This window comes from Laccaria bicolor, genomic scaffold (genome assembly GCF_000143565.1).
Source record: "Laccaria bicolor S238N-H82 LACBIscaffold_36 genomic scaffold, whole genome shotgun sequence".
NCBI classification, from domain to species: Eukaryota; Fungi; Basidiomycota; class Agaricomycetes; order Agaricales; family Hydnangiaceae; genus Laccaria; species Laccaria bicolor.
Window position 1 is genome coordinate 493,528 of NW_001889907.1, and position 20,770 is coordinate 514,297.

General features: G+C 44.3%; 6 protein-coding genes and 1 pseudogene across 7 annotated transcripts; 4 read left to right on the forward strand and 3 right to left on the reverse strand.

The window, feature by feature from the left end:
* Nucleotides 1–1,197: 1,197 nt before the first annotated feature.
* LACBIDRAFT_331877 (uncharacterized protein) lies at nucleotides 1,198–2,315 on the reverse strand (the record flags this gene model as incomplete). The annotated part of the gene is made up of 6 exons (XM_001886287.1): nucleotides 1,198–1,320; nucleotides 1,357–1,405; nucleotides 1,444–1,488; nucleotides 1,700–1,745; nucleotides 2,019–2,163; nucleotides 2,243–2,315. Coding segments are annotated over 6 exons (480 nt in total), but the record flags the coding sequence as incomplete, so codon positions are not given.
* Nucleotides 2,316–2,470: 155 nt separating this feature from the next.
* LACBIDRAFT_307733 (cellulase, exo-1,3-Beta-glucanase) lies at nucleotides 2,471–4,192 on the forward strand (the record flags this gene model as incomplete). The annotated part of the gene is made up of 10 exons (XM_001886199.1): nucleotides 2,471–2,617; nucleotides 2,674–2,837; nucleotides 2,886–3,031; nucleotides 3,093–3,114; nucleotides 3,168–3,200; nucleotides 3,251–3,364; nucleotides 3,412–3,457; nucleotides 3,514–3,542; nucleotides 3,595–3,730; nucleotides 3,779–4,192. 10 exons carry the CDS (start codon nucleotides 2,471–2,473, stop codon nucleotides 4,190–4,192), a joined length of 1,251 nt encoding a protein of 416 aa, XP_001886234.1.
* Nucleotides 4,193–4,518: 326 nt separating this feature from the next.
* LACBIDRAFT_307734 (uncharacterized protein) lies at nucleotides 4,519–6,801 on the reverse strand (the record flags this gene model as incomplete). Its single annotated transcript, XM_001886288.1, has 14 exons — nucleotides 4,519–4,650; nucleotides 4,708–4,815; nucleotides 4,874–4,965; nucleotides 5,015–5,117; nucleotides 5,170–5,227; nucleotides 5,275–5,323; nucleotides 5,378–5,798; nucleotides 5,850–5,929; nucleotides 5,985–6,035; nucleotides 6,082–6,197; nucleotides 6,251–6,387; nucleotides 6,443–6,458; nucleotides 6,516–6,553; nucleotides 6,607–6,801. 14 exons carry the CDS (start codon nucleotides 6,799–6,801, stop codon nucleotides 4,519–4,521), a joined length of 1,596 nt encoding a protein of 531 aa, XP_001886323.1.
* Nucleotides 6,802–7,168: 367 nt separating this feature from the next.
* LACBIDRAFT_253601 (uncharacterized protein) lies at nucleotides 7,169–7,860 on the forward strand (the record flags this gene model as incomplete). Its single annotated transcript, XM_001886200.1, has 2 exons — nucleotides 7,169–7,302; nucleotides 7,359–7,860. 2 exons carry the CDS (start codon nucleotides 7,169–7,171, stop codon nucleotides 7,858–7,860), a joined length of 636 nt encoding a protein of 211 aa, XP_001886235.1.
* A 568-nt stretch (nucleotides 7,861–8,428) lies between these two features.
* LACBIDRAFT_331881 (uncharacterized protein) lies at nucleotides 8,429–9,260 on the reverse strand (the record flags this gene model as incomplete). Its single annotated transcript, XM_001886289.1, has 3 exons — nucleotides 8,429–8,470; nucleotides 8,859–8,998; nucleotides 9,119–9,260. 3 exons carry the CDS (start codon nucleotides 9,258–9,260, stop codon nucleotides 8,429–8,431), a joined length of 324 nt encoding a protein of 107 aa, XP_001886324.1.
* Nucleotides 9,261–9,838: 578 nt separating this feature from the next.
* LACBIDRAFT_253589 lies at nucleotides 9,839–13,635 on the forward strand (annotated as a pseudogene; the record flags this gene model as incomplete). The annotated part of the gene is given in 13 exon segments: nucleotides 9,839–9,976; nucleotides 10,775–10,825; nucleotides 10,945–11,081; nucleotides 11,141–11,256; nucleotides 11,317–11,349; nucleotides 11,402–11,485; nucleotides 11,544–11,960; nucleotides 12,009–12,057; nucleotides 12,103–12,190; nucleotides 12,210–12,312; nucleotides 13,201–13,292; nucleotides 13,345–13,452; nucleotides 13,504–13,635. Coding segments are annotated over 13 exon segments (1,548 nt in total).
* Nucleotides 13,636–15,285: 1,650 nt separating this feature from the next.
* On the forward strand, nucleotides 15,286–20,340 carry LACBIDRAFT_307738 (uncharacterized protein; the record flags this gene model as incomplete). Its single annotated transcript, XM_001886201.1, has 6 exons — nucleotides 15,286–15,391; nucleotides 15,469–16,688; nucleotides 16,748–16,955; nucleotides 17,008–19,076; nucleotides 19,129–19,897; nucleotides 19,949–20,340. The coding sequence occupies 6 exons, from the start codon at nucleotides 15,286–15,288 to the stop codon at nucleotides 20,338–20,340; spliced, it is 4,764 nt and encodes a 1,587-aa protein (XP_001886236.1).
* Nucleotides 20,341–20,770: the final 430 nt, after the last annotated feature.

Genomic DNA, 20,770 nt, shown 5'->3' on the forward strand with positions numbered 1-20,770 from the left:
GTCAGTAAAGGGTATTCAAATAAAAATGAGAAAATGGCGGACGTACATGATAACGAGTGGGATGCGTTCAGGCAATAACACAGTAGGCGTTGTTTCCGCTGCCTCCATCCTCGGAGTTGGTGGGGATGTCGGAGGTGTTACAGATGGTGGTGAAAGAATCCATGTGTATGATATTTAGGTCGATTTGAGCCTAGAGAAATACGGCGACTGGTGCTGGATTTTATACCTTGCCGGTGTTCAAATTCCGGCAACTTTCGATGTGCAAGGACCGTGCCCTGCTAAATTTGCTTTGACCGTGGCGATAAATCCTGTTGTGACCAGACTATGAGGTTGTAGTCTTATTGTTGAAAGTAAGTACTTTATACCGAGACACGCTTTACATTAGGCGATAAATGGTGTTTGACGATTTTGCATCGTATAACTTTTTGAAAACAATAACACCACCACTTCTGGGTAGATGCGCTAAAGTCAAAGCACAGGCGCCAAGTTGGCGCCAAGAGGCGGCGAATAGGTTAGTTGAAACTGAAACGGTGTAAGTCCAGCCATATTATCTTGGTCGCGGTCGCGTCACCTGTCGGCTCAATGTCGGCTCACATGCTCTATGAAAGAATCGTGAGGCCTGATAGTCATGACACTACACAAACGTGCATTTCTAAAGTGGTCTATGCGAGGAGCCTATGGAAAGTAATAAAATTGAGGCTTTCATGACATCGTCGAAAAAGAACTCAGACAAAGAAGAAAAAAGATGGCTACCCCCCAAGAGATCAGCTTTGCCCGTTTCATACTCTGTATCCTCTCACTGCAAAAATGGTCTACTGACAAAATTCCGATTTAAGATACAAAGGGTTGTTGACATGTTGGCAGATCGGTCAACTCGTGTTCAACTCAAAAGCCCGGAATATTCCAAAATAAATCACATTGCAATCCGGCCAAACGACGTCCAAACCCTGACCTCCCCGCAAAAATCCCCAAAGTAGTAATACAAGCACAGAACGAAATAATCCCAAGAATAACCCCTCCATAAATATATCTCCCGAGCGTTGAAGCAACGCGAAAAAACTCCCTCAAAATGCGTGTAGTAAACCAGGGCGAGTCACACGGCCGTGAATGTGATGTGTTTGGGTCTAAAAAAAGTGTAAGCGCATTTGAATAGAACGACAGAACGGCGGAGCGTACATGGTAGTGAGTGGGGTGCATTCAGGCAATAACGCAGTAAGCGTTGTTTCCGCTGCCACCGTCATCGGAGTTGGTGGGGATGTTGGAGGTGTTAGAGATGGTGGTGAAAGAATCCATGTGGATGATGTTTAGGTCGATTTGAGCCTGGAGAAATACAGTGAGTCGTGCAGGATTTTATACCTCGCCGGCGTCCAAGCCCCGGCATCTTTTGAGTGAGGGCCAAGCGTGTCTAAAATTAGTTTAGGTTGCTTTGTCCTTAGTACTTACGATTGTTGCTGCTTAAATTCACGCCTCGTCGGATGACGTGGTGGTCTTATTGTTAAAAGTGAGGGCTTTGCATTGAGGAACGCTTCACAATAAGAGGTGTTATCAATGATTGACAGATTCGCGATGTGTACCTTTTTTCAAAACAATAAGGGTAATTCGCGTAGACACGCGAAAGTCAAAGCACGCGTGTTAACAGACGGCGAATTGGCCACCTGGAGTAAAATATTGCCAATGGCAATACAGGGGGTCAACTCACATGTCAGACGATATTAGAGTCATTTCGGCCGAGGGAGCCTTGTGGCCTGGAGTGAGGTCTCATCAACGTCCCGCATCATGCTGGTTATGTCGGAGGCTTAGTAGTCCTGAAATTATGGTAAGTGTTTGAAACGGGGGGAAGCCAAGGGGAAGCAAAGATTAGCGTTCATCGAGAAACGTAAAAAGGAGAGAACGTATCCAAAATATAACTTTACAAGTTTAAGTAATGCCTTTGGAGGGTTCCGGCTTCTGCCTCAGAATAGCGGTGATGCGTATCGTTATGTCTGACTTTTATGGGGTAATATTAGTATTTCACGGACCTGGATTTGTGAACGTGATGCCTGAAGGAAACGGAAAACTACCAAGATACGCCATCCTATCTCCCAACCAATTCTGAGGCATTCCGACACCATCGAGAATATCGACCATTGGCTCGTCAGAGAGCTTGGTGCTGCGAGCACGGTCCTGTTGCAGAACCTTGGCGGTGAGGCCGGCGATGATTCCGGCGCCAGGACCGGGTTTTACCGACACGCTCTCAACTTACGACCTCGACAAAGTGCAAGTTGGAAGCGTCACTCGATGGTTTAACGGATAATCGACCTTCTCTGGTAAGTTTCCTATATATATAAAGTACATGATACGTTCATTATCACTTTCTTTCCTTCCCCCGAGTCACCCGTTCCTTCTACTTCCCACTCCTTCCACATCTCGTTCCTTCCACATCCCGTTTACTGCCTGCGGCCCACTACAATCTTTCATTTCCCACATTACAATGGTCTCGCTGACGCGACTTCTACTAGCATCCGCCTTGATTACCCTCTCCACGATCGTTCCCACTGTTCACGCCCTTAGTACCGGATTCCCTTACGAAACGCAAAAAATCCGCGGTGTCAATCTGGGCGGATGGCTCGTTCTTGAGGCTAGTTGTCCCCTCGCATATAGTCATGACGGAATCTATAACGACGCGTCCCTCAGCGATGGCTCAAGCCTTCCCTATTCGAGGCAACGGGAAATCCGTCCCTTGTTGACGAATGGTCCTTCTGCGAGAGCCAAGATCGGGAGAAAGCTACACAGGCTCTCAAGCATCACTGGGACACTTGGATTACCGAGGCTGACTTTAGGGAGATGGCTGCTGTTGGGTGCGTTCCTTTTCTTCCATATTGACCCGAGTCTGACAACATGGATAGACTCAACCACGTACGACTCCCCATAGGATATTGGGCATTCGAAACTGCCCCTGGAGAGCCGTACATTAGCGGTCAACTGCCATACCTCGAGAAAGCCGTGGAATGGGCTGGGAAACATAATATCAAAGTTATCATTGATCTCCATGGTTCTTGCTGACCTATCTTTGACGTATTTTCTTGATTTTGCTGACGATTACACGCATATAGGCGCCCCTGGAAGTCAGAATGGGTGAGTTTGTTCATTGTCGTATCCATCTTCTGCCTCAAACCATTTCTATCTAGGTTCGACAATTCCGGCCATAAACAGAACGCTCCGTGCGCATATATTTCACTTTTTTTGCCGTCACTAATTGATCAGTTCTTAGCGAGTGGCATACCTCTCAGTCCTATATTGACCGAACCAATGCGATCATCCGGAGGATTGCGATAATGTTCAGAAACAGGACGGGCGTGGTAACGGCTATCGCTCCTCTGAACGAGCAAGCCCATTTCATCTTAAACATCACCCTACTAACACAAATTTCAGGCCTGCTGGGTTTTACAGTCAGGACGTCGTCGAAGTCTCAAAGCAGGTACGTCTTCCGCTAGCTAGTTAGAATATCCTCAACCGATTTACTTCACCGATTAGTATTGGAAGACTAGTTACGAAAGCATCCGGTGAGCATTCTCCCTGCTATTGGAGCACATCTTGCGAATTGGCGCTTTCCAGCCATTCTAAGAGCAAAGCCGTCACGATCATACACGACGCCTTCCAGCCTCTGGAAAATTGGAATGGATTCATGACTGGCCCGGGATACGAAGGTTCAATGCTGGACACTCATATTTACCAACTATACTCGGTGGCGGTGAGTTGGTCAAACCTGGCACTTCATCCATTTTGAATTTCGCGACAGCAAAATCGCTACTCTGAAGCCGAGCACATCGTTGAAGCCTGTGATACTCGGAACAGACTCCAGTCCAAAGATCACCTGCCCGTTGTAGTGGGCGAATGGTCGGTAGCTCCCAACGATTGCGTGAATCGCCAATTGGGGTATAGGTCGATGTATGATGGCTCCTACCCTGGTTCTACCCGCGTCGGATCATGCGAAGGCCTATCCGGCGACAGCAAGACTTTCAGCTCGAGCTACAAGGCGTTCCTCCGGAAATATTGGGAGGCGCAGACGATGTCGTATGAGAAGGGTCAAGGCTGGATAATGTGGACGTGGAAGACGGAGACGGCAGATGAGTGGAGCTATAAGGCCGGGTTGGCTGGTGGCTGGATACCGAGGAACCCGACGGATTATAAGTATCCCAGAATTTGTGGGTGAAGACTAACAAACATTTCATTTTCTTACGAACTATTAACATACCTATGAACGCTCGTTTACGATACACAATACTAATTTACAATTAGGAGCGGGTTGGGAGACTCGCAAAGTACGCGTTTGACGTGCTCAGCATTTTTGAAGCAGTCGAGCTATGCCTTGGCCGTGTTATGCGTCCCAGTGGCCTCTCTCTATGGTACTTTTGCTGTGTTGCAATCGTTTTTGTTCACATTCTGCATCTGGAGTGTGCCATATCTGTTGCAGTTCAAAGGCTGTCGGTCAAACAAAATTGGGCGTCTTTGTCATGTTCGAATTATGTATTGCGTTGTCTACATCGATGCCTTGCCTCTAGTTTCATACGGAAGGAGAAGCGCCAAACAGCCAGCAGAAATAACAAGACCGCCTGCAATGTACACAGGCGCGGTGGTCATGATATTAGCATATAGCGCGATTATTGGCGCCTTGAACGACATGTCAGCCAGCTTCAACCACATGACTTCAACAATAGCAATGCTCACGATTACTCCAGAAATTCGCGTCGCTGTCCACACCAACCCATTCCCCGTGCCTCGGTCTTTCGCAGGAAATATTTCAAAAGATATGGTGTGGAGAACTCCGTACATTATCTGTTGGTATATCAATTTTAGATATAAAAGAATTTTAGCGTACATAGAATGCACTCACGCTACTGTTAAATACATATCCACAATTCCACCCAAGTAAAGCGTTGGAACTTCGAGCTGTTGTACTTGCGAACAGAAAGGCGCCGGTAAGTCCTGATTGGGTGTTGAATAACCGAAATAGGATCTGTAATGAACGACTTGCCCGATGAAATTGCTATTGTACCTCTACGCCCGATCCATGTAATTTCTACTGCCCATCCTGCACAGAAAGCGGCAGGCATGCCCAGGAAACTTAATATCATTTGCTACAAGGATTCTTCAGAATGGATTTGACAAAAAAAATGCGCGGATACGTACGTTGCGATATGTGATGAACAAAGATGCGTCGCCGAAACGGGCCCCACGGCTCGCGAGCCTTGTGAAAATCAGCAAACTGGAACAATGAAAAATCGAACGACCTACAGAAAAGGTAGGAAACTGTCGTATAATGTTGTGGCAAGACCAACAATACCTATCACAGATCGTAATTAGTTGGAATGAGGCGAACAAGGGCGAGAGTACCTACACCAAAGAACGATCAACAGTGACGTCGAATAGGCCATTTTCCGCGTCGAAAATAATGCCTTGACATGCTTTGTGGTGAAAGCCGACGTCTGACTCATGATGCCTCTCGACTTCTTATCAGGGCCTTTAGTATCCGCCGAGATGTTACCCACCCGTGTGAGTTCATCTAAGGTGAGCGAGGTCGTCTTGGAATTATAAGCCGCAATTTTGTGGATGACGGCTACAGCTTCGTCATCTTTCCCTACGCCTATTAGAAAGCGTGGGCTCTCAGAAAGATTGGAAGCGGCAAGGCGGATGATCCAGAGGAGGACAGTCAACCCGCCCAGAGTGAATAAGAGATACCGCCAGCCCATGTTCTCGGATTTATAGCAGGTGGTGGCTGTAATGGGGCAGGAGAATTTGGCGATCAAAGGCCAAGCGACCTGCGATTAGTTGAGGAACGAAATGGGGGTTGAAAAGATCATGGTAGTTACCAAGCTTATGAAGAATTGTCCGAATGACCAAAACACTGCTACGACGGCCAAGAGGTATTGATGTGACGCTGGAAGGAAATCTAGTAGAGTGGTGATTGACCCAGATGTTCACTAGCGCCGTACAAACTTCCTTACCTAAAAATATAGCAGAGTCTACAGGAAGGTTACCTAGTTCAGAGGGAGACGCTGTAAGCTCAAGATTAAAAGCAACTCTGGATCAAACGTTGCGTACCCCCAACGCCAATGCCGAGGACAGCGATCAACGACGCGAGCGTGACGAGATTTTGCGATCCACCAGCTGCCAGTCCAAATACCCCTGCTATGAACAATGTTGCGTTGAAGGGCCATCTGGGATCAGGGGGTCAGGGTACCGCGTGTCGGCCAGGACAGAGATAACAGACCGCCGTCCCCAAATGTCGCTTGCTAAGCCCCAGGTAACCGCGCCGACCAAAAAGCCAATATTAGCCGCGAGGGTGAGGAAGGGCGCATTGAAATGAAATTCTGCGACGACCGGGGCAAGGATCAAGCTAGTGGCTAACTGCATGAGGGGTTAATTTGTACATTAGCGTGTAAACGAGAGGCCATTGACTTACGGTCCATACGCTATCACTAAGTCACGAGTTTATGAGACGAATTGACGCGAAAAAAAGATCTGAGTGGACGTACGCAAAATAGCCGAATCCTGCAACGACGAATAAAAGGTACTGATATTCGTCAAACAACGCATCAACAACTCCAAAAAAAATAAGCAACGTACTTGGTATCTCCCCATTCCAATTTCTTCGATTGCCCGATTTAATATCTTCGTCTTTTCCTGGTATATTGGGTCTAATGTCCCATCTTCGTAGAGACCCGGTATTGGATTTGTTTCAGAAGACTTGTCAGTGGATTGAGACTCGGGATTTTCACCGACGACCGTATTCTTGGGATCGCAGGCGCTTGAAGATTCCATAAAGGACGGGGCAAGGAGGACATCTTGGCCTGAGGTGACTCGATAATAAAGAGTCGCTTCATAAGCTGTCATGTGTCCGCAGTTTAAGTAAGTATTTGGCCTTCTTTGGCCCTGCCGCAATCAAACAATAAAAACTCTCTTTTCAAAATGTGCCATGCTTGAGTACTACTTCATAGGATGGCCGGATGGACACAAAATGTCTATTTGAGTAATGGTAAGCATTTTTGTTGATTCTTCCGACAGGAAAAGCTAACTCGATCCGCTAAGTAATTGGAGAATTTGATCTTGTTTAACGACACAAAGCCTTGAGACTTAAGCAAGCCAACATGGCCGCAATGAACCCACGCGCCAACTGATTCGACCCTTCATGAGCGATAAGTTAGTCTCATCACCCAGAACGCTTTCTATCCGTACCTCTCGTCTGATTCTGCGCAAGGCTCGCGAGGACGATCTCGAAGATGTTCATGCCTTCTTATCACAAGAGGATGCCGTTAGATATTGGTATGTGCGCCGGAATGTATCAGCTGATTCAAGGTCTCAAAGAAATCTGTGTCTAGGTCAAGCAGTCCAGCGTACTCGAACCTTGCGCAATCCCTTGACTGGCTCGAAACGATGATAGCGTCTCCACACAATGGAGTCACAGACTTTGTCATCGAGCTCATAAATACCGACTACGGATCTACGTCAAAACCGAGGCCCGGCCCAGTCATTGGTAAATTAGGCTGTTGGGATAACACCGACGTTATCAGCTTTATCTTGAACAAGTCGTTCTGGGGCAAAGGGTATGCAGCGGATGCCTTACAAGCTTTTTCGTGGTATATGTTTGCGTTTACTGGAGAGAGCCAGGACGGGAGGAGGAAAACCCCAGCCGATAAGCTCATAGCCGATGTCGATCCAAGAAACAAACGTTCCCGGACGCTACTGAGGAGGTGTGGGTTTGTGGAGTTTGCAAGGGGCGGGCGGACGAGAAAGACGCATTTAGGATGGTGCGATAGCATTTATTATGAACTCACTAGAGAGCGGTGGGAGTTTTTGAACGGAACGTCCTCCGGGACATAGAGTCTATACCTCACCTTTTTTGTGCTGCTACGTTGAGTGGGACTGACCAAAATTTTACTCCCTTGAGAAAACCTATGAATTCCAGACACAGGGGAGAAATGGTGATTTGTCCAATGAGTAAATTACTGGACATATGTTGATTGGAGGCATTACTGCTCAATAATTTAGTTCACATTTTGTCAGGTGGGTAAAATCAAAATATGCCCAACATTAAACATCAACTGCAATTAGGATGTGCACAAAGGACCACATGAGAACTATTGGCAAAATGTGCATCAAATTTTCTCCAGCAGCTCATTCAATATTTGATTCCAATGTGCCCAGATATGATTAAATGTATTCAGAATATGCCCAATATTCCAAGACACATTTTAAGTATATTCACCAGCTTCATTTAGATTGTTACTAATGGGCATATTTTATATGTGACTACCATCCATAGTGTCTTTTTATTTCAGCTTTATTCTTGAATATATTTTAAATTTATCCTTTGTACAAATGTGAAGAAAATCATTGAGCAATAATGCCTCCAATCAAAATATGCCTAGTAATTTACTCATTGGACAAATCACTGTTTCTCCCCTGTGAGAGCGGTTTCGTCAAACATTACCTATATGAGAGTGTTCAGAATCCAACTCTCACTATGAAGTATATTTGTTGTTTAAATACACTGTACACAGGAGTAACCACTGCAAATTCTGACGGATAAAAGCAGACTTATTAGAACGAATTTGATGGATCTATCAGTATGGTTCTGGATGTCACTTTGCCATAGACAAGTCTGCTTAAAGACACTAGTTGGTTAGATACTTTTTTTTTTCAGTATAGTCCAAAATGTCCTCTCGAACCATGTCAGTAAAAAAAAAATAAGCTCATGAAAAGCCCCTTGCTCATCATCATTCTACACTTGCAAGTCACCCCTCCATCCTGTCATTATCATTATTGGTCTTATCTGAAGCCATGGCTTCCACTCAGCTTGGAGCCCCACATGAATCTACTTTTGCAGGCTGTTGTGTGGGGGTGGAGGTAGGAGCACTAGCAGCAGTGGCAACCAGAGTCTGTGTGCCAGTGGGAAAGTTATTTGGGTTGTCATAAGCTGGCAGAGTATCCTCCCATGAAGCTGGGTGCCACATAAAACCTAGTATAATATAACAAGGAGGACAGTTCAATTGGTAAAAAGAACCCTCTAGACATTTTGAAGGTAGATATTACTCATGTCTGTGTCACATTAAACTGGTGTTGTTGGTGCCATCAATACTCTCAACTTCAACACCATTTGTGTTATGGGAGTTGAAGTTCAAGACATACTCGCTGGTGTTGGTGACCATGAGGTTCCCAGGGATGTTGTTGAAGATTCCACCACTGATAATGATATATGTTGTTCCTTGGAAGAAAGGCATGGTAAGGTGAGGGATTAGTTAGAGAAGAGACGCTCCTGACTTCAAAACTTATAAGAGTCCACAAAGCAAACAGTGAGTCCACAAGCAAACAATATTATATATAACACTTGTTTATTATCTTTATTATGTGGTTGCAAGTCAAAGCACTTAAAGTGCTATGACAACCTTTGTAGTAGTACTGTAGAGAGCCTAGCATTGGAGCAGCATGGCTAGTAAAGAGGAAGATCATTATACACAAGGCCGACCAAGCTGACTTTTGAAAACAGCCATTATAGATTAGTGGGGATCCAGAGGTGCAAGCAGTGCATGCAGACCAGTGTCCATGGCTTGAAGTCCATTGAGTTGGTGAGGAATCTTGCAGTGATCAATCATCACCAGCTTTGGCTTTTTCAAGACTGTGCTGCTGCGGCCCGGCATTGACTGAATATGGAAGGTGGTTCTCTAAATTACTACTGTACTGTAAGCTCAAGCTCGAACTCTACTTATTGCTGAACTGCCACCCAAGATGTTCCTTCAACTTCCCCACTTCTTCCCCTATGGACTACCCAAGCCTTTCCCCCACAGAGGATGTTGTTGAAATGCCAGAGAACTCAGCCAATTATTCCTCTGAAGCAACCCTGGGTCTCTATGAGGATGGGGTACTAGATGCAGTTTACCAAGAAAAGAGGAAGATATTGAATCGTGCCATTCAGGAGATAGGGATGGGGAAGTATCAGGTACAGTAGATATTCTCACAATGCATATACTCATAATGCATAAATCTCATAATGCATGACATTTTTAGGGGACCAACTTGGTACGCAGGGATTTATGCATGGAACATCATATCGAATAATGCATATCATATTTTGGCATTATGCATTACCAGATCTACAGATTTACTGGGTATTTACCTGTTCACCTCATTGTACCTGAGTTTTTTAGGACCAAAGTCTACCCTGATATACCCTGTGTGCCACGAATACACTGCTCGAGAGTAGTATCCAATTTTGCCAAAACTTTTCTATCATTCTATGCCAGCTGCTGAGGAGAAGAAGCGGAAACCTCGAGACAGGCACAAGCCCTATGCACCTTGCGGAGGGAATGGAGCTGTGTGAGTGTTTGGTGTGTCATCCACTCAGAGGCTCACGGCGTGTCAACACTGCTTTTGCAACAATAATTGCGCAAATTGAGGCCTTATTGAGGGCTCATCTTCATGTTGTTCAAGTGAAATCAGCCCAACAAACTACTCTCAACTCTTTTTTCAGTAGTAACCTCTCTCCCATGGATGTCGATAGCCTGTAAATATGCAGTCTTTCCAGTTTTCGTCTCGCTACATAAAGGACATTTTGAAGTGTGACACTTTTTGGCTGAGGTCACAAATAGTCACATTTTGTGACATATTTCATCTTGCATAAATCTCACAATGCATAGAAAAAGTCGGGGACCGGCATTATGCATTGTGAGAATATCTACTGTATGTATATACTTTGTTAGCTTTCCAGGTGTTGAATACTGATACATTGCTGTGTCAGTATCTGTTATTTATTGTTGCAGGATTTGGGTGGTTCACATACGCCTCTTCTGTCCTTCCATTGTGGTGATGTTATCTCATCAATTTTAAAATCAGTGATAGCATGTGGCCTGTCAGTTTACTGCTTTCACATAGACATACTCAAAAGCTAGAACCTGACGTGGCATGCAGTTGATTACTGGCTTGATACTCACTCCCGTCATAGCTGAGTTCTGTTTCAATGGGCCCTTGCTTACCCTTGCAGAAAATATTGGACTATTGGTTGGTGCAGTCTTCTAGGGCTTAGGCAGTGACATATGGGGCAGATGGTCTGTTTCCACAGTGGCATTCAATGATACACACTTCCCTGATGAGTTCCTGTTTCCAGGTGGTCCTTCAATGCTACATTGTTAATAGCAGGAATATTTGGACTGGTGTCTGGCGGATCACATAACCTCACTATGCTCACATCATTGATTGCTGTTCTAGGAATCAGTGTTGGGGGTATGCCAGACTGCTCAGCCTTATCAAAGTTTACTCAAGATGTCCCTCTTTGCTGAACAGGTAACCTTCCTGTTGACTCTGCTGTTTTTCTAGGTAATTAGGATGATATTGGTAAGTTGTATTTGGGCTAATTACCCATCCACAGATTTTCTTCCGGCATCTCATCAATATCTCTTGACAGTCATGACGGTGTTCTGGTCTTTGGGGCAACTCTCTGCGAGCGTGGTAAGTGCTACACCTAATGTTGTCTCCAATCCTTTTTATTTTGTTACTTATTTAATAATAAGTTGCTTGGGTCTTCATCGCCAATTATTCCTGTTCTGTTACTGCCACGATTTGCCATAAATCTGAGAACATGGGCTGGCGATACCTCCTATTTATGCTTGGTGGATTGACAATCCTCCTCTGGGGCATTCGTCTCTTTGCTTTTGATCTTTGTGAGAGCCCCCACTTTCTTATTGGTGTAGGTAAGGATGAAGAGGTGGTAGCTGTCATTCGTAAAATCGCAGTCTACAATACCATCACAACTTCACTGACTCTGGATCAACTTGCAAAGGCAGGTGGTGTCTTAACAAATAAAAGGCTGGATAAGAAGGCAAGAGGAGTACTGAGCGAGACATCCAATTTTACTACCAACCATGTGAAGGCTTTATTTGCGACACAGAAAATGGCTTATTTGATGTCACTATTGATCATTCTTTGGGGTAGGTGCTTTTATTCATTTTTACTTACTATGTTACAATTTGTGGCAGGCATCACTGGCCTTGCATCAACTCTATACAACAGCTTTCTGCCATTTTTGTGAGTCTTTGTCGAATTTGGTCTTTCTGTTACTGAGTTGATAAGGCTTGCAAGCCCTGGTGTCAACTTTGGAGATGCTACTTTGACAGTCACATATCACAATGCAAGTCACTACACATCCTTGGATGATCAAGTCTCACAAACTCTAACAGCTACTGATACTGAGCTTGGTCAGCATGCCTGTGGCTTTCTGCATGGGGTGGGTGGTAGAACTTACATTCATTGGGTGCAGGGGCACCCTGGCTATCTCAACTGGTGAGCAAGGGGGTGGTGGAACGTGGATCCCGAACACTGGCTGGGAGGGGGGTCTGGCTGAAGGCTGAAAAAAAAATAGTGACCTGATAGATTTTTGTCACAAATTGAGCCTGAGCATCAGCCAATCGTCTGTTCTAGGCTCCATTCCTGAATCTGACTTCCCCACTCTACTTATCACCTCAGCTTGTCATACCTTGTACTGCTCCCAACTCCGCCTTCAACACCCTTGCATACTCCTATCAAACTCCTATACACCATCAACGATGACGCCAGCCAGGTTCTTATGATGTCTGCAATTGCGAAGAGAGTGTAGGTCATCAGAACGCCCATTGAGGCCAGTGACAGGTTGGACGTATAGATGAACCTTTTTTCTCATCAAGTACTCGCCACATCCAGGCCAAATTCGAGGCTCGAAAGAATGAAGCTTGTTCAAGGCCAATTTGAGGCTCTTGATGGCGAAAGCACTGACAAAACCTCTTTATACACCATGAATAAAATTTTCTATGTAACAAATTTGCAAGTAAATATGCTGTTAATAATAACAGTCTCTGAAACTCACTGTGTTTGCTCATGTATGTTCATCCATGCAAACCAGAACATCTTCAACTGTTATTTGAAAGTTTGTGACTTCTCAGTTTAGGTGGGGGCTGAGGCTGTAGGTGCAGGATTTTTGGAAACACAGGACCATGGGACAAAACAACATTTTATAAAACATTGGAAGTTGGAAAACATACCTTATATAGTAGGAGGGGGAGGGGGAGAGGTCAGCCAAATCCACGAGAAAAAAATAGGGAGTGTTGGTACATTTTCCATGTTCTGCCACCCCCTTGCTGGCGAGTAATCTTTTGCACGTCTTTTTTCAGCTATTTGAAGATCAAGAAAAATTAGAGCTGACTGGAATATTTCTCTTTGCAAGCACAACCACCTGAAGCTCCAATGCTCTTCTGGGATGGAATTGTGGGTATGCATTCAACGGTAATGTAAGTGTATTTCATGTGTTTCCAATACTATCCAAGCTGGAGTATCAAGCAGATAATGTATGGGGTTCTCTATGCCATTTCTTCAGAAATTTTTCCTGCCAAAGATTGAGGTACAGGGAATGGGTTGGTGTCAACAGCTATGCGAGTTTTTGGAGTTGTCGTGAGCATCGTTATCCGACATCGTGTGAAGGCTTGCTTTATCCTGTTTAAGGCGCCAATAATTGCGCTATGCGCTAACATCACAACTGCTGTGCCCATGTACATTGCGGGTGCTCTTCTCATTTCTGCTGGTGCTTTGACACTTCTTCTGCCCTACAAACCTAGGGGAAAGGCATCAATGTAAACAATAAATGCGGCTTCCAGCTCTGGCAGGGAAACCCATAGAATACTATGTCATCATACCAACAATGAAGAACATTTTCGTGGAGGGGAGCAGTATGGTTCTATCTATATAGAAGGGCACAATGTTTTTAGGCTTTTTGATGGCTGAGTAAGCTGACTCAGTGATGACTAAGGCTGACAAATTCTTATGTCAGCTTCCTCCCATGTGTCTTGGGGGGTCCAGGGGGCTTGCCCCCGGCGAGCTGTGACCCATGCTGAAGGAACGGCCGAGCGCCGTGCCGTAGGCATGGGTCTAAAGCTCGTTTCTAGGCTCATGTGCGGTGTCTGGAGGTGGCTTATGTACATATATAGGACATAATTATGTACAAATGCGGATGTACCCTATAAGGTATCCGTCACATGTAACGTCACACATAATCGACGTTGAGAGCGTTGGAGAGCAACGTTTGCTCTCCAACGCTCTCTCAAAACACGGGCGGTATCTGGATATCGCCCGTGTTTTGCTTGATTTTCATGTTCCCTACACATACCCATCTCACAAGCTCGACTTCCGACCTCGCCAGGCGCGAGACGACCGCCGCCAAGATTTCGTCGCATCAACACGATCCGTCAACATCTCGACATGTTGAGACATGAAGAAGAGGTTCAACATTGGTTGGGCGGGCATGCGAGCACAAGCGGAGCGATAATAAGGCTCTGCGGGGTCATTTCAGGTGCGTAGCCTACGCGAGGAAAGCAAATCTGCTTTCCTCGCATCCATCTCTTCTAACATCTGTTTTTATTTCTACAGGCTTTGTAACGGCACCCACTCTGGTCCGTTTGATGCACCAACCATGCCACCCTTACCTGTTTGCCACCGCCTAACGCGCCGGTCGACGTGCGCCCGTCGCTTGGCATGTGTGCCTCGCATCCGATGCACACATGCCCACCACCAAAACCATTCGACTCCATCCCCATCGCAAACGCTGCAGATACTACCGTCATCCTCGCCATTCAATCACATTACCATCGCCAACTACATTGCCGCCATCAAACTGTGTGTACACCCATGCATCCCCGTCAACTTTGTTCACCCCCTATGATCACACTCCCATCACCGACAACGTAGCCGCCTGCATGCTCACGCACAATCATTGGTCAACGGGGATGCACAATCCTCGCCCCTCGATCACATTCCCATCGCCAAGTACGTTTCCACCCATCAAACCGTGTGCGCATGCATGATCGACGCACAGGTGCATCCCCGGCAACTTCGTTCACCCTTCGATCACACTCCCATCGCCGACAATGTAGCTGCCCGCATGTACATGTATAATCGATGGTCGACGGGGATGCACTTGTGCATCCCCGTCGACTTCGTTGTCTACCATCGCCATCACAAACAATTTAGCTAGTTGTATGCCTATTTCAACGAGCCATTTACCTACCCTTTTACCAGTTGTACGCGAATCCGATCGTCTGTCTACTTTTACGTTCGATTCCTGTACTGTATGTATTCAACAAATAATAATTCTCCACTTTTGAGTATACAGAATGGCCTTGTGTTTATTGTGTGGTGTTTATGCAAGTACTCTTTGTCTTGAACCACGATCTCATTCCCATCTACAGACCATCTACAACCCAAAACTTGCCTCAAAACACAAATACTTCAATGTCAAGTGGCCATGGTGGATTCCGAGTAGGTTCAGGGCGGAAGCGGAAAATATCAGACGAATCTGCAGAGACTGAGGATGGAGCACAACAACGTCGTCGTCTTGGTGCGCCCACTAACTTCTCAAGTGAAGAAATTTGAGATCAACCCCTTCCTCTCTCTACCCAGAATCTCTATCTGCAGTTACAACATTATCAGGCCCAATCATGGTCAACCAACCCAAGACGAATTCACAACCACGCCAAATTCACCCTTTCTTTTCTAAGGTGGCTAGTTCTGGTTCTTCATCAGCTGCTACATCTGGGTTACCTTCTGGCACCTCTCAAATATCTCCAGTTAGCATAGATCTTATGGCCACTGCATCTCCAGCAGCTCCTTTGAACAGCTTCATATCTGCTGAGAGTCTCTCCACCCTTCATGCAGAGTTTGCATCTATTCCTGATCTTGTGACTGGTACTACTCCTATTGTGGAGAGCATACTTGATCTAGAAAATGAGAATGACATTGAGGATGATGATTCTGATGATTCCTCTTCTGGGGATAACATATCTGGGAATACTACGTCTAAAGAAAATGCTTCTGATTCATCTCTTTCAGGAGATTCTGGAAATATATCAATTCAGTTCTTGAAGACAGTACTTGCAAACTTGAAAGCTGAGATTGAGACAATTAATAAGCCTAAAATATATTCTGATGGGACTTTCTGGCACCGTCCTCGAGATCCAGTCTTTGCTTTGGCCATGTCTAATCAGGAAGGAAATTTGAATCCTAGAGAATTATATCACCTGGATGTCTTTGTTTGGATTCTAGGTCTTAAAAATAGACTTCCAGGAGAGCCTACTCAAATTTTGTGTCCAACTGCTCTTTGTTCAGGCAAACTTGTTCGGCATGGCTACAATACTAAGCCAATTGCTCGCCGAGTTCGGGGTCTTCACAGAGATTATTTCCTATTAACAAATCGGCTTCGCTGTGAAGACTGCAAGAAGTCATTCCAAGCAACTGATCCCAAAATCTTAGAACAGCTGTCTCGTGGCTTAAAGGAATCCTTTCCAGCCTTTTTGACAAGCAGAGCTGCAATTGACAAATCCTTAATGTCTGTAATGCGGGCATGCTTTGCAACACGTTTTGGGCCAGAGCCATTCTCTGCAATGCTCTCAGAAATGCGTCATATTGATCATTCACAACGTGAATTGATGTATCTGTCAGCTGTAAAATCAATGGAGATGCCAATTCAAGAGGGATTTTCTAAGTTTGATGATAAGCTGCGATATGCTGGTTCATGTCCATCAACTGGCTACTGCAAAGGGGTCTTTGTTGACTGGATGCGAGCACATTGTCCATATTTTGACAGAAAAATTGCTGCTCTTCCTGCATCTGTTTTGAAGGGGGATCACACTTTCAAGGTGAGCTTCTGTTGTTCAATAAATATATTTTGCATTGGGGGATAACATAATGAATTTAGGTCATCAAACTCTTAGCCCGCATGGGAGGTGTACCTACTCATGCAGCATTATACACTCTGGTCAATGAATTTGAAGATTGTCGAGGTCAGGCATTAACCTTGACAAAAAGTCTTTCATATGTTGAAGAATGCTTTACTGGTATTTCTGAAAGCCTACAAAAGCATGGGCATAAAGAGACAGGCCTTATGTTTACTGACAATGCTCGAGGTTTGTGAGGTTCTGAGTATGTTGATATTATCTGATTCAAATTTTCAAATAGCTGAAAGAAATTTCCATGAGTCATGCACTCCATCCTTGAAAAAGGGTGTTGTTCATGTGAAGCCAAATCCCTACTCTCACTTTCCACCTTCAAAAATTCCAGCTGATGTTTCTGTGAACTATATTTCGGCTGCAGATCTCATTGATGAAGCTTGTCATCAGATCATCAAAAGAGCTCAATCTGACCCTCAGTCATTTCTAATTGCTGGAATTAGTATCAGATATGATGTTGAGCCTGATGGATATGGTGGACTTGTCCCCAAGCTGCAGAGTCATACTACAGTGAACACAATTCAATTAGCTGTACACAAGGAAGTCTATGTTTTTCAGGTCACAGAACTTCAGGAGAAAGCAAGTGCCCCTCCAAATTTACTGTCGTTGCTTTCATCAACCCACATTATCAAGGTTGGGTACTCTATCCAAGAAACTCTTCTATGTTTGGCAAATCTATGGTCCATTGATGATTTAAAATCCCAACTGAAAGCTGGGTCAAAGACTCCACAGATTCTGGACTTGGGAGTATTGGCTAAAGCAAAAGGTGTTGTTTCAGATGCAAAGGCATCCTTCATTACTTTGACTGGCTTGATTCTTGGGCAATCAATTAATCAATCAAATTCTCTTGCACTAAGTGATTGGTCTGCAATAACACTGAGTAAAGAGCAGATTGATTCTTCTGCACTTGATGCCTTCAATGTATTTTCAATGTGGCAAAAGTTAGCAGTACAAAAGTCTGTGGGTCTTCCTGTATATGAACCCATTCCTGGCATACTTGTCAGTATTCGAGGAGGTAGAACACAAATTGTTGCTCGAGGTCAGATCCCAGAGCAACCATCCTCAAAGAATGCTCTCTTGAGATATAACAAAGAAATGAAACTCATAAATATCACCCCTACCAGAGTCTTGGTTCAGGTTGATGAAGTAATTATCCCAGGATATGAACCAGCAAATCACAAACTTGCACTTGGGGAGATGGGGAACCCTCCATTCCTTATCGTTATGCCAAAGTCAATGGTTGTCACAAGAAATTCAACTCCACCTAAGCAGCCAGAAGTCCCTTCTGATTCTTTGATGCTCCCTGATGATATTTCCACATATTCACCTCCAACTATTCAGAAACCATCAGATTTGATGGGCAGTAATGATATTGGAGAAGATGAGGAGGAAGAGGATGAAGAGGAAGAGGATGAAGAGGAAGAGGAAGATGGTCAGGATAACAATTCTGGAAATGCTTTTGAACATCCCAAAGAGATGGAAGGCCAAGTTTCCATCAGAGATGATACTATTTCTACTGTAGAGGAGGCAACATTTAATAATGATGATAGTGAGGATATCTATGCAGATGCAGAGTTTGATAAATTCCTTGCAGATGCAGATATCAGTCAGTTGGAATCAGATCCTGTCACCATAGCAGTACAATCTGCTCCAAGTGCCTCAAGTGCAGCTCTTGAACAACCATCTCATGAAAGTCCAAAAACACTTGCAAGCCGTGTTCTGGAAGACATATGGCATGTGAAGGACCGCTTGCTCAGGCTCTTACCACAGTCTCATTCAGCTTTTAAAAAGTTCAGAGTAGCCTTTGGAGAAGCCATATTTGTTTTTGATAAGAATGATCAGGCTCAAATTAAAGCATTTCTTGAAAGAAATGGTCAAACATGGGATCAGGCTCTCAAAAGAAATCCAGGGAAAATTTATAGAAGATGTCGGAGATACATCCCTCCTCCAGATATTCTAACTCCAGTTCTTAGAACATTGTTTGAGTGTTGGAAAGATGTTCCTTGTGCCCTTGATCCATCAAATGGGAAACTGTTCTCAGCTGCTGCATGGCGTCAAGCTCAAAATACACTAAAATCTGCAGAAGATGGCCTGATGTCTGACCCCCCAGGAATTCCACTCTATTATGATATGGGTGTAGATAAAGATGGATTACACTGTTATCGTACTGTTCGGGGGACAAATTCTGTTGAAGGAAATATTCATATGCCACTTCGAAGAATGTTTGGATCACTTCATGCTTCTCCTGAGCTCTCAGATGCACTTCTATGCAACAGTCGTGATAGAAGGAATACTACGGTAAGTTGCAAAATTTATTTGAACCTAACTTCAGTTTCTCATTCATTGTCAGGTTGGTCATTACAACCGTACTGGTAAAAAATGGAGTGGTCATCATGATACATACAGGTCTGATGAAATTGTGGAACTTGCAGCTGATGTGGGAATTTCACCATCTTTTCCAATCCCTGAAATTTTGTCAACTTGCATTGCTACAAAGGAATCTTTTGGAATTATTCCAGTTCCAGAAAAAATTGCTGAAGAACTCGGTTTTGAAAGAAGGGAAGAACCTACTTATGAAGTAAATGATAAAGGAAACCTTCTTCATCGAGGAATGCCTGTTAACACACTTACACGGTTGTCAACAAAACCATCACCTCCTCATGATTATCTAGCAGAGCGCCAAATGACTGCCCATGCAGTGGTTCCAATTCACACAACTGGTGAATTTAAGTTGTTCAATGACTTGATGAGGTCTGAGAGATTTTACAAGAAAGATCGAAGAAGGGTTGCAGCAAAGGTTTCACAATCTGTGGACTTCACTGCCTTTGCAAAGGAATGGACAGTTCATGTTCATCTTGCTGCTGCTGAGAATCGGGATAAGAACAATAAAATCTACTATAAGCTTCCAGAACAACTTGAGAAACACCATCAAGCATGGGTAAAAACTCGAGGAGAGAATGCAACACTCTCAAATACAGAAAAAATGAGAGAGAAGTTTACAAAAATTGTAACAAGTATAAGCCGACAAGCTATAGTTCTTCCAGCTATTGAATTCCCAAAGAAAAACTTGGCAGCTCGAAAGGACAAGGGAAAAGAAAAGGAAAGCACAATACAAAGTGGTATGTTTTATTAAAATATGTTTTACATCATCTCATTTCCTTCCAAAAAAGGTTCAAACAAGGGAAAGGAGAAAGAAAGTTCAATGCAAATTAATGAACAGCAAGCAGAAAGTAATGTTCCTGATCTGGTTCAAACAATATCTCAGTCAATGGAGTACATGATGGTTGACATTGATGAAGATCCAGAAGAATCTTTCTTCCAAGATGCTCCACTCCATCTGGCTCTCCAACCACCAGATTCTACTCCAAAATTTGTGCTGGGATCCTCCTCCACATCTTCAACTTCACAGATCAAAATTAATTCATCAAAACAACGTCAAAAGAAGACATGTGCTGCTTGCAGAGATGCAGGGTGCAAGCAAAGGGATAGTTGCAAAGGATCTGGAAACAGAAAATGGTGCACCTGTGTAATGACAGGTGTACATGGAGAATCAAAGAGATAAATTTGTGTATTATATTGTGCCGAAATATTTTGAGAATTTATGTGAATTTATGCAAATTAATTTGGGTGTAGATAGCTCTTGGAATGAAATGTCATTTTATGTTGTCTAGATGCAGCACCATAACGAGGTATATTAAGAATAATGTTGGAAAATATAAACGGGCATATGGTTGAGTGGTTATGTGTACAGTGTCAGACGTGACCTCGGCCAAATGCCCGAGGTCATGAGTTCGAACCCTCAACTTGAAAAAAGTTTTTTTTTTCAAGATCACCTCCAGACATAAGACATGAGCCCGTTTCTATCTCTTCTATGTAAGAAGCGGACCGATTCTCCTGAGTCACGTGAGCGCGAGATTTTCATCGGCACCGCTGACTCACATGACTTTGAGACGCGTTGCAATTTAAGGGCGAACTCGTTTCTATCCTCCCAC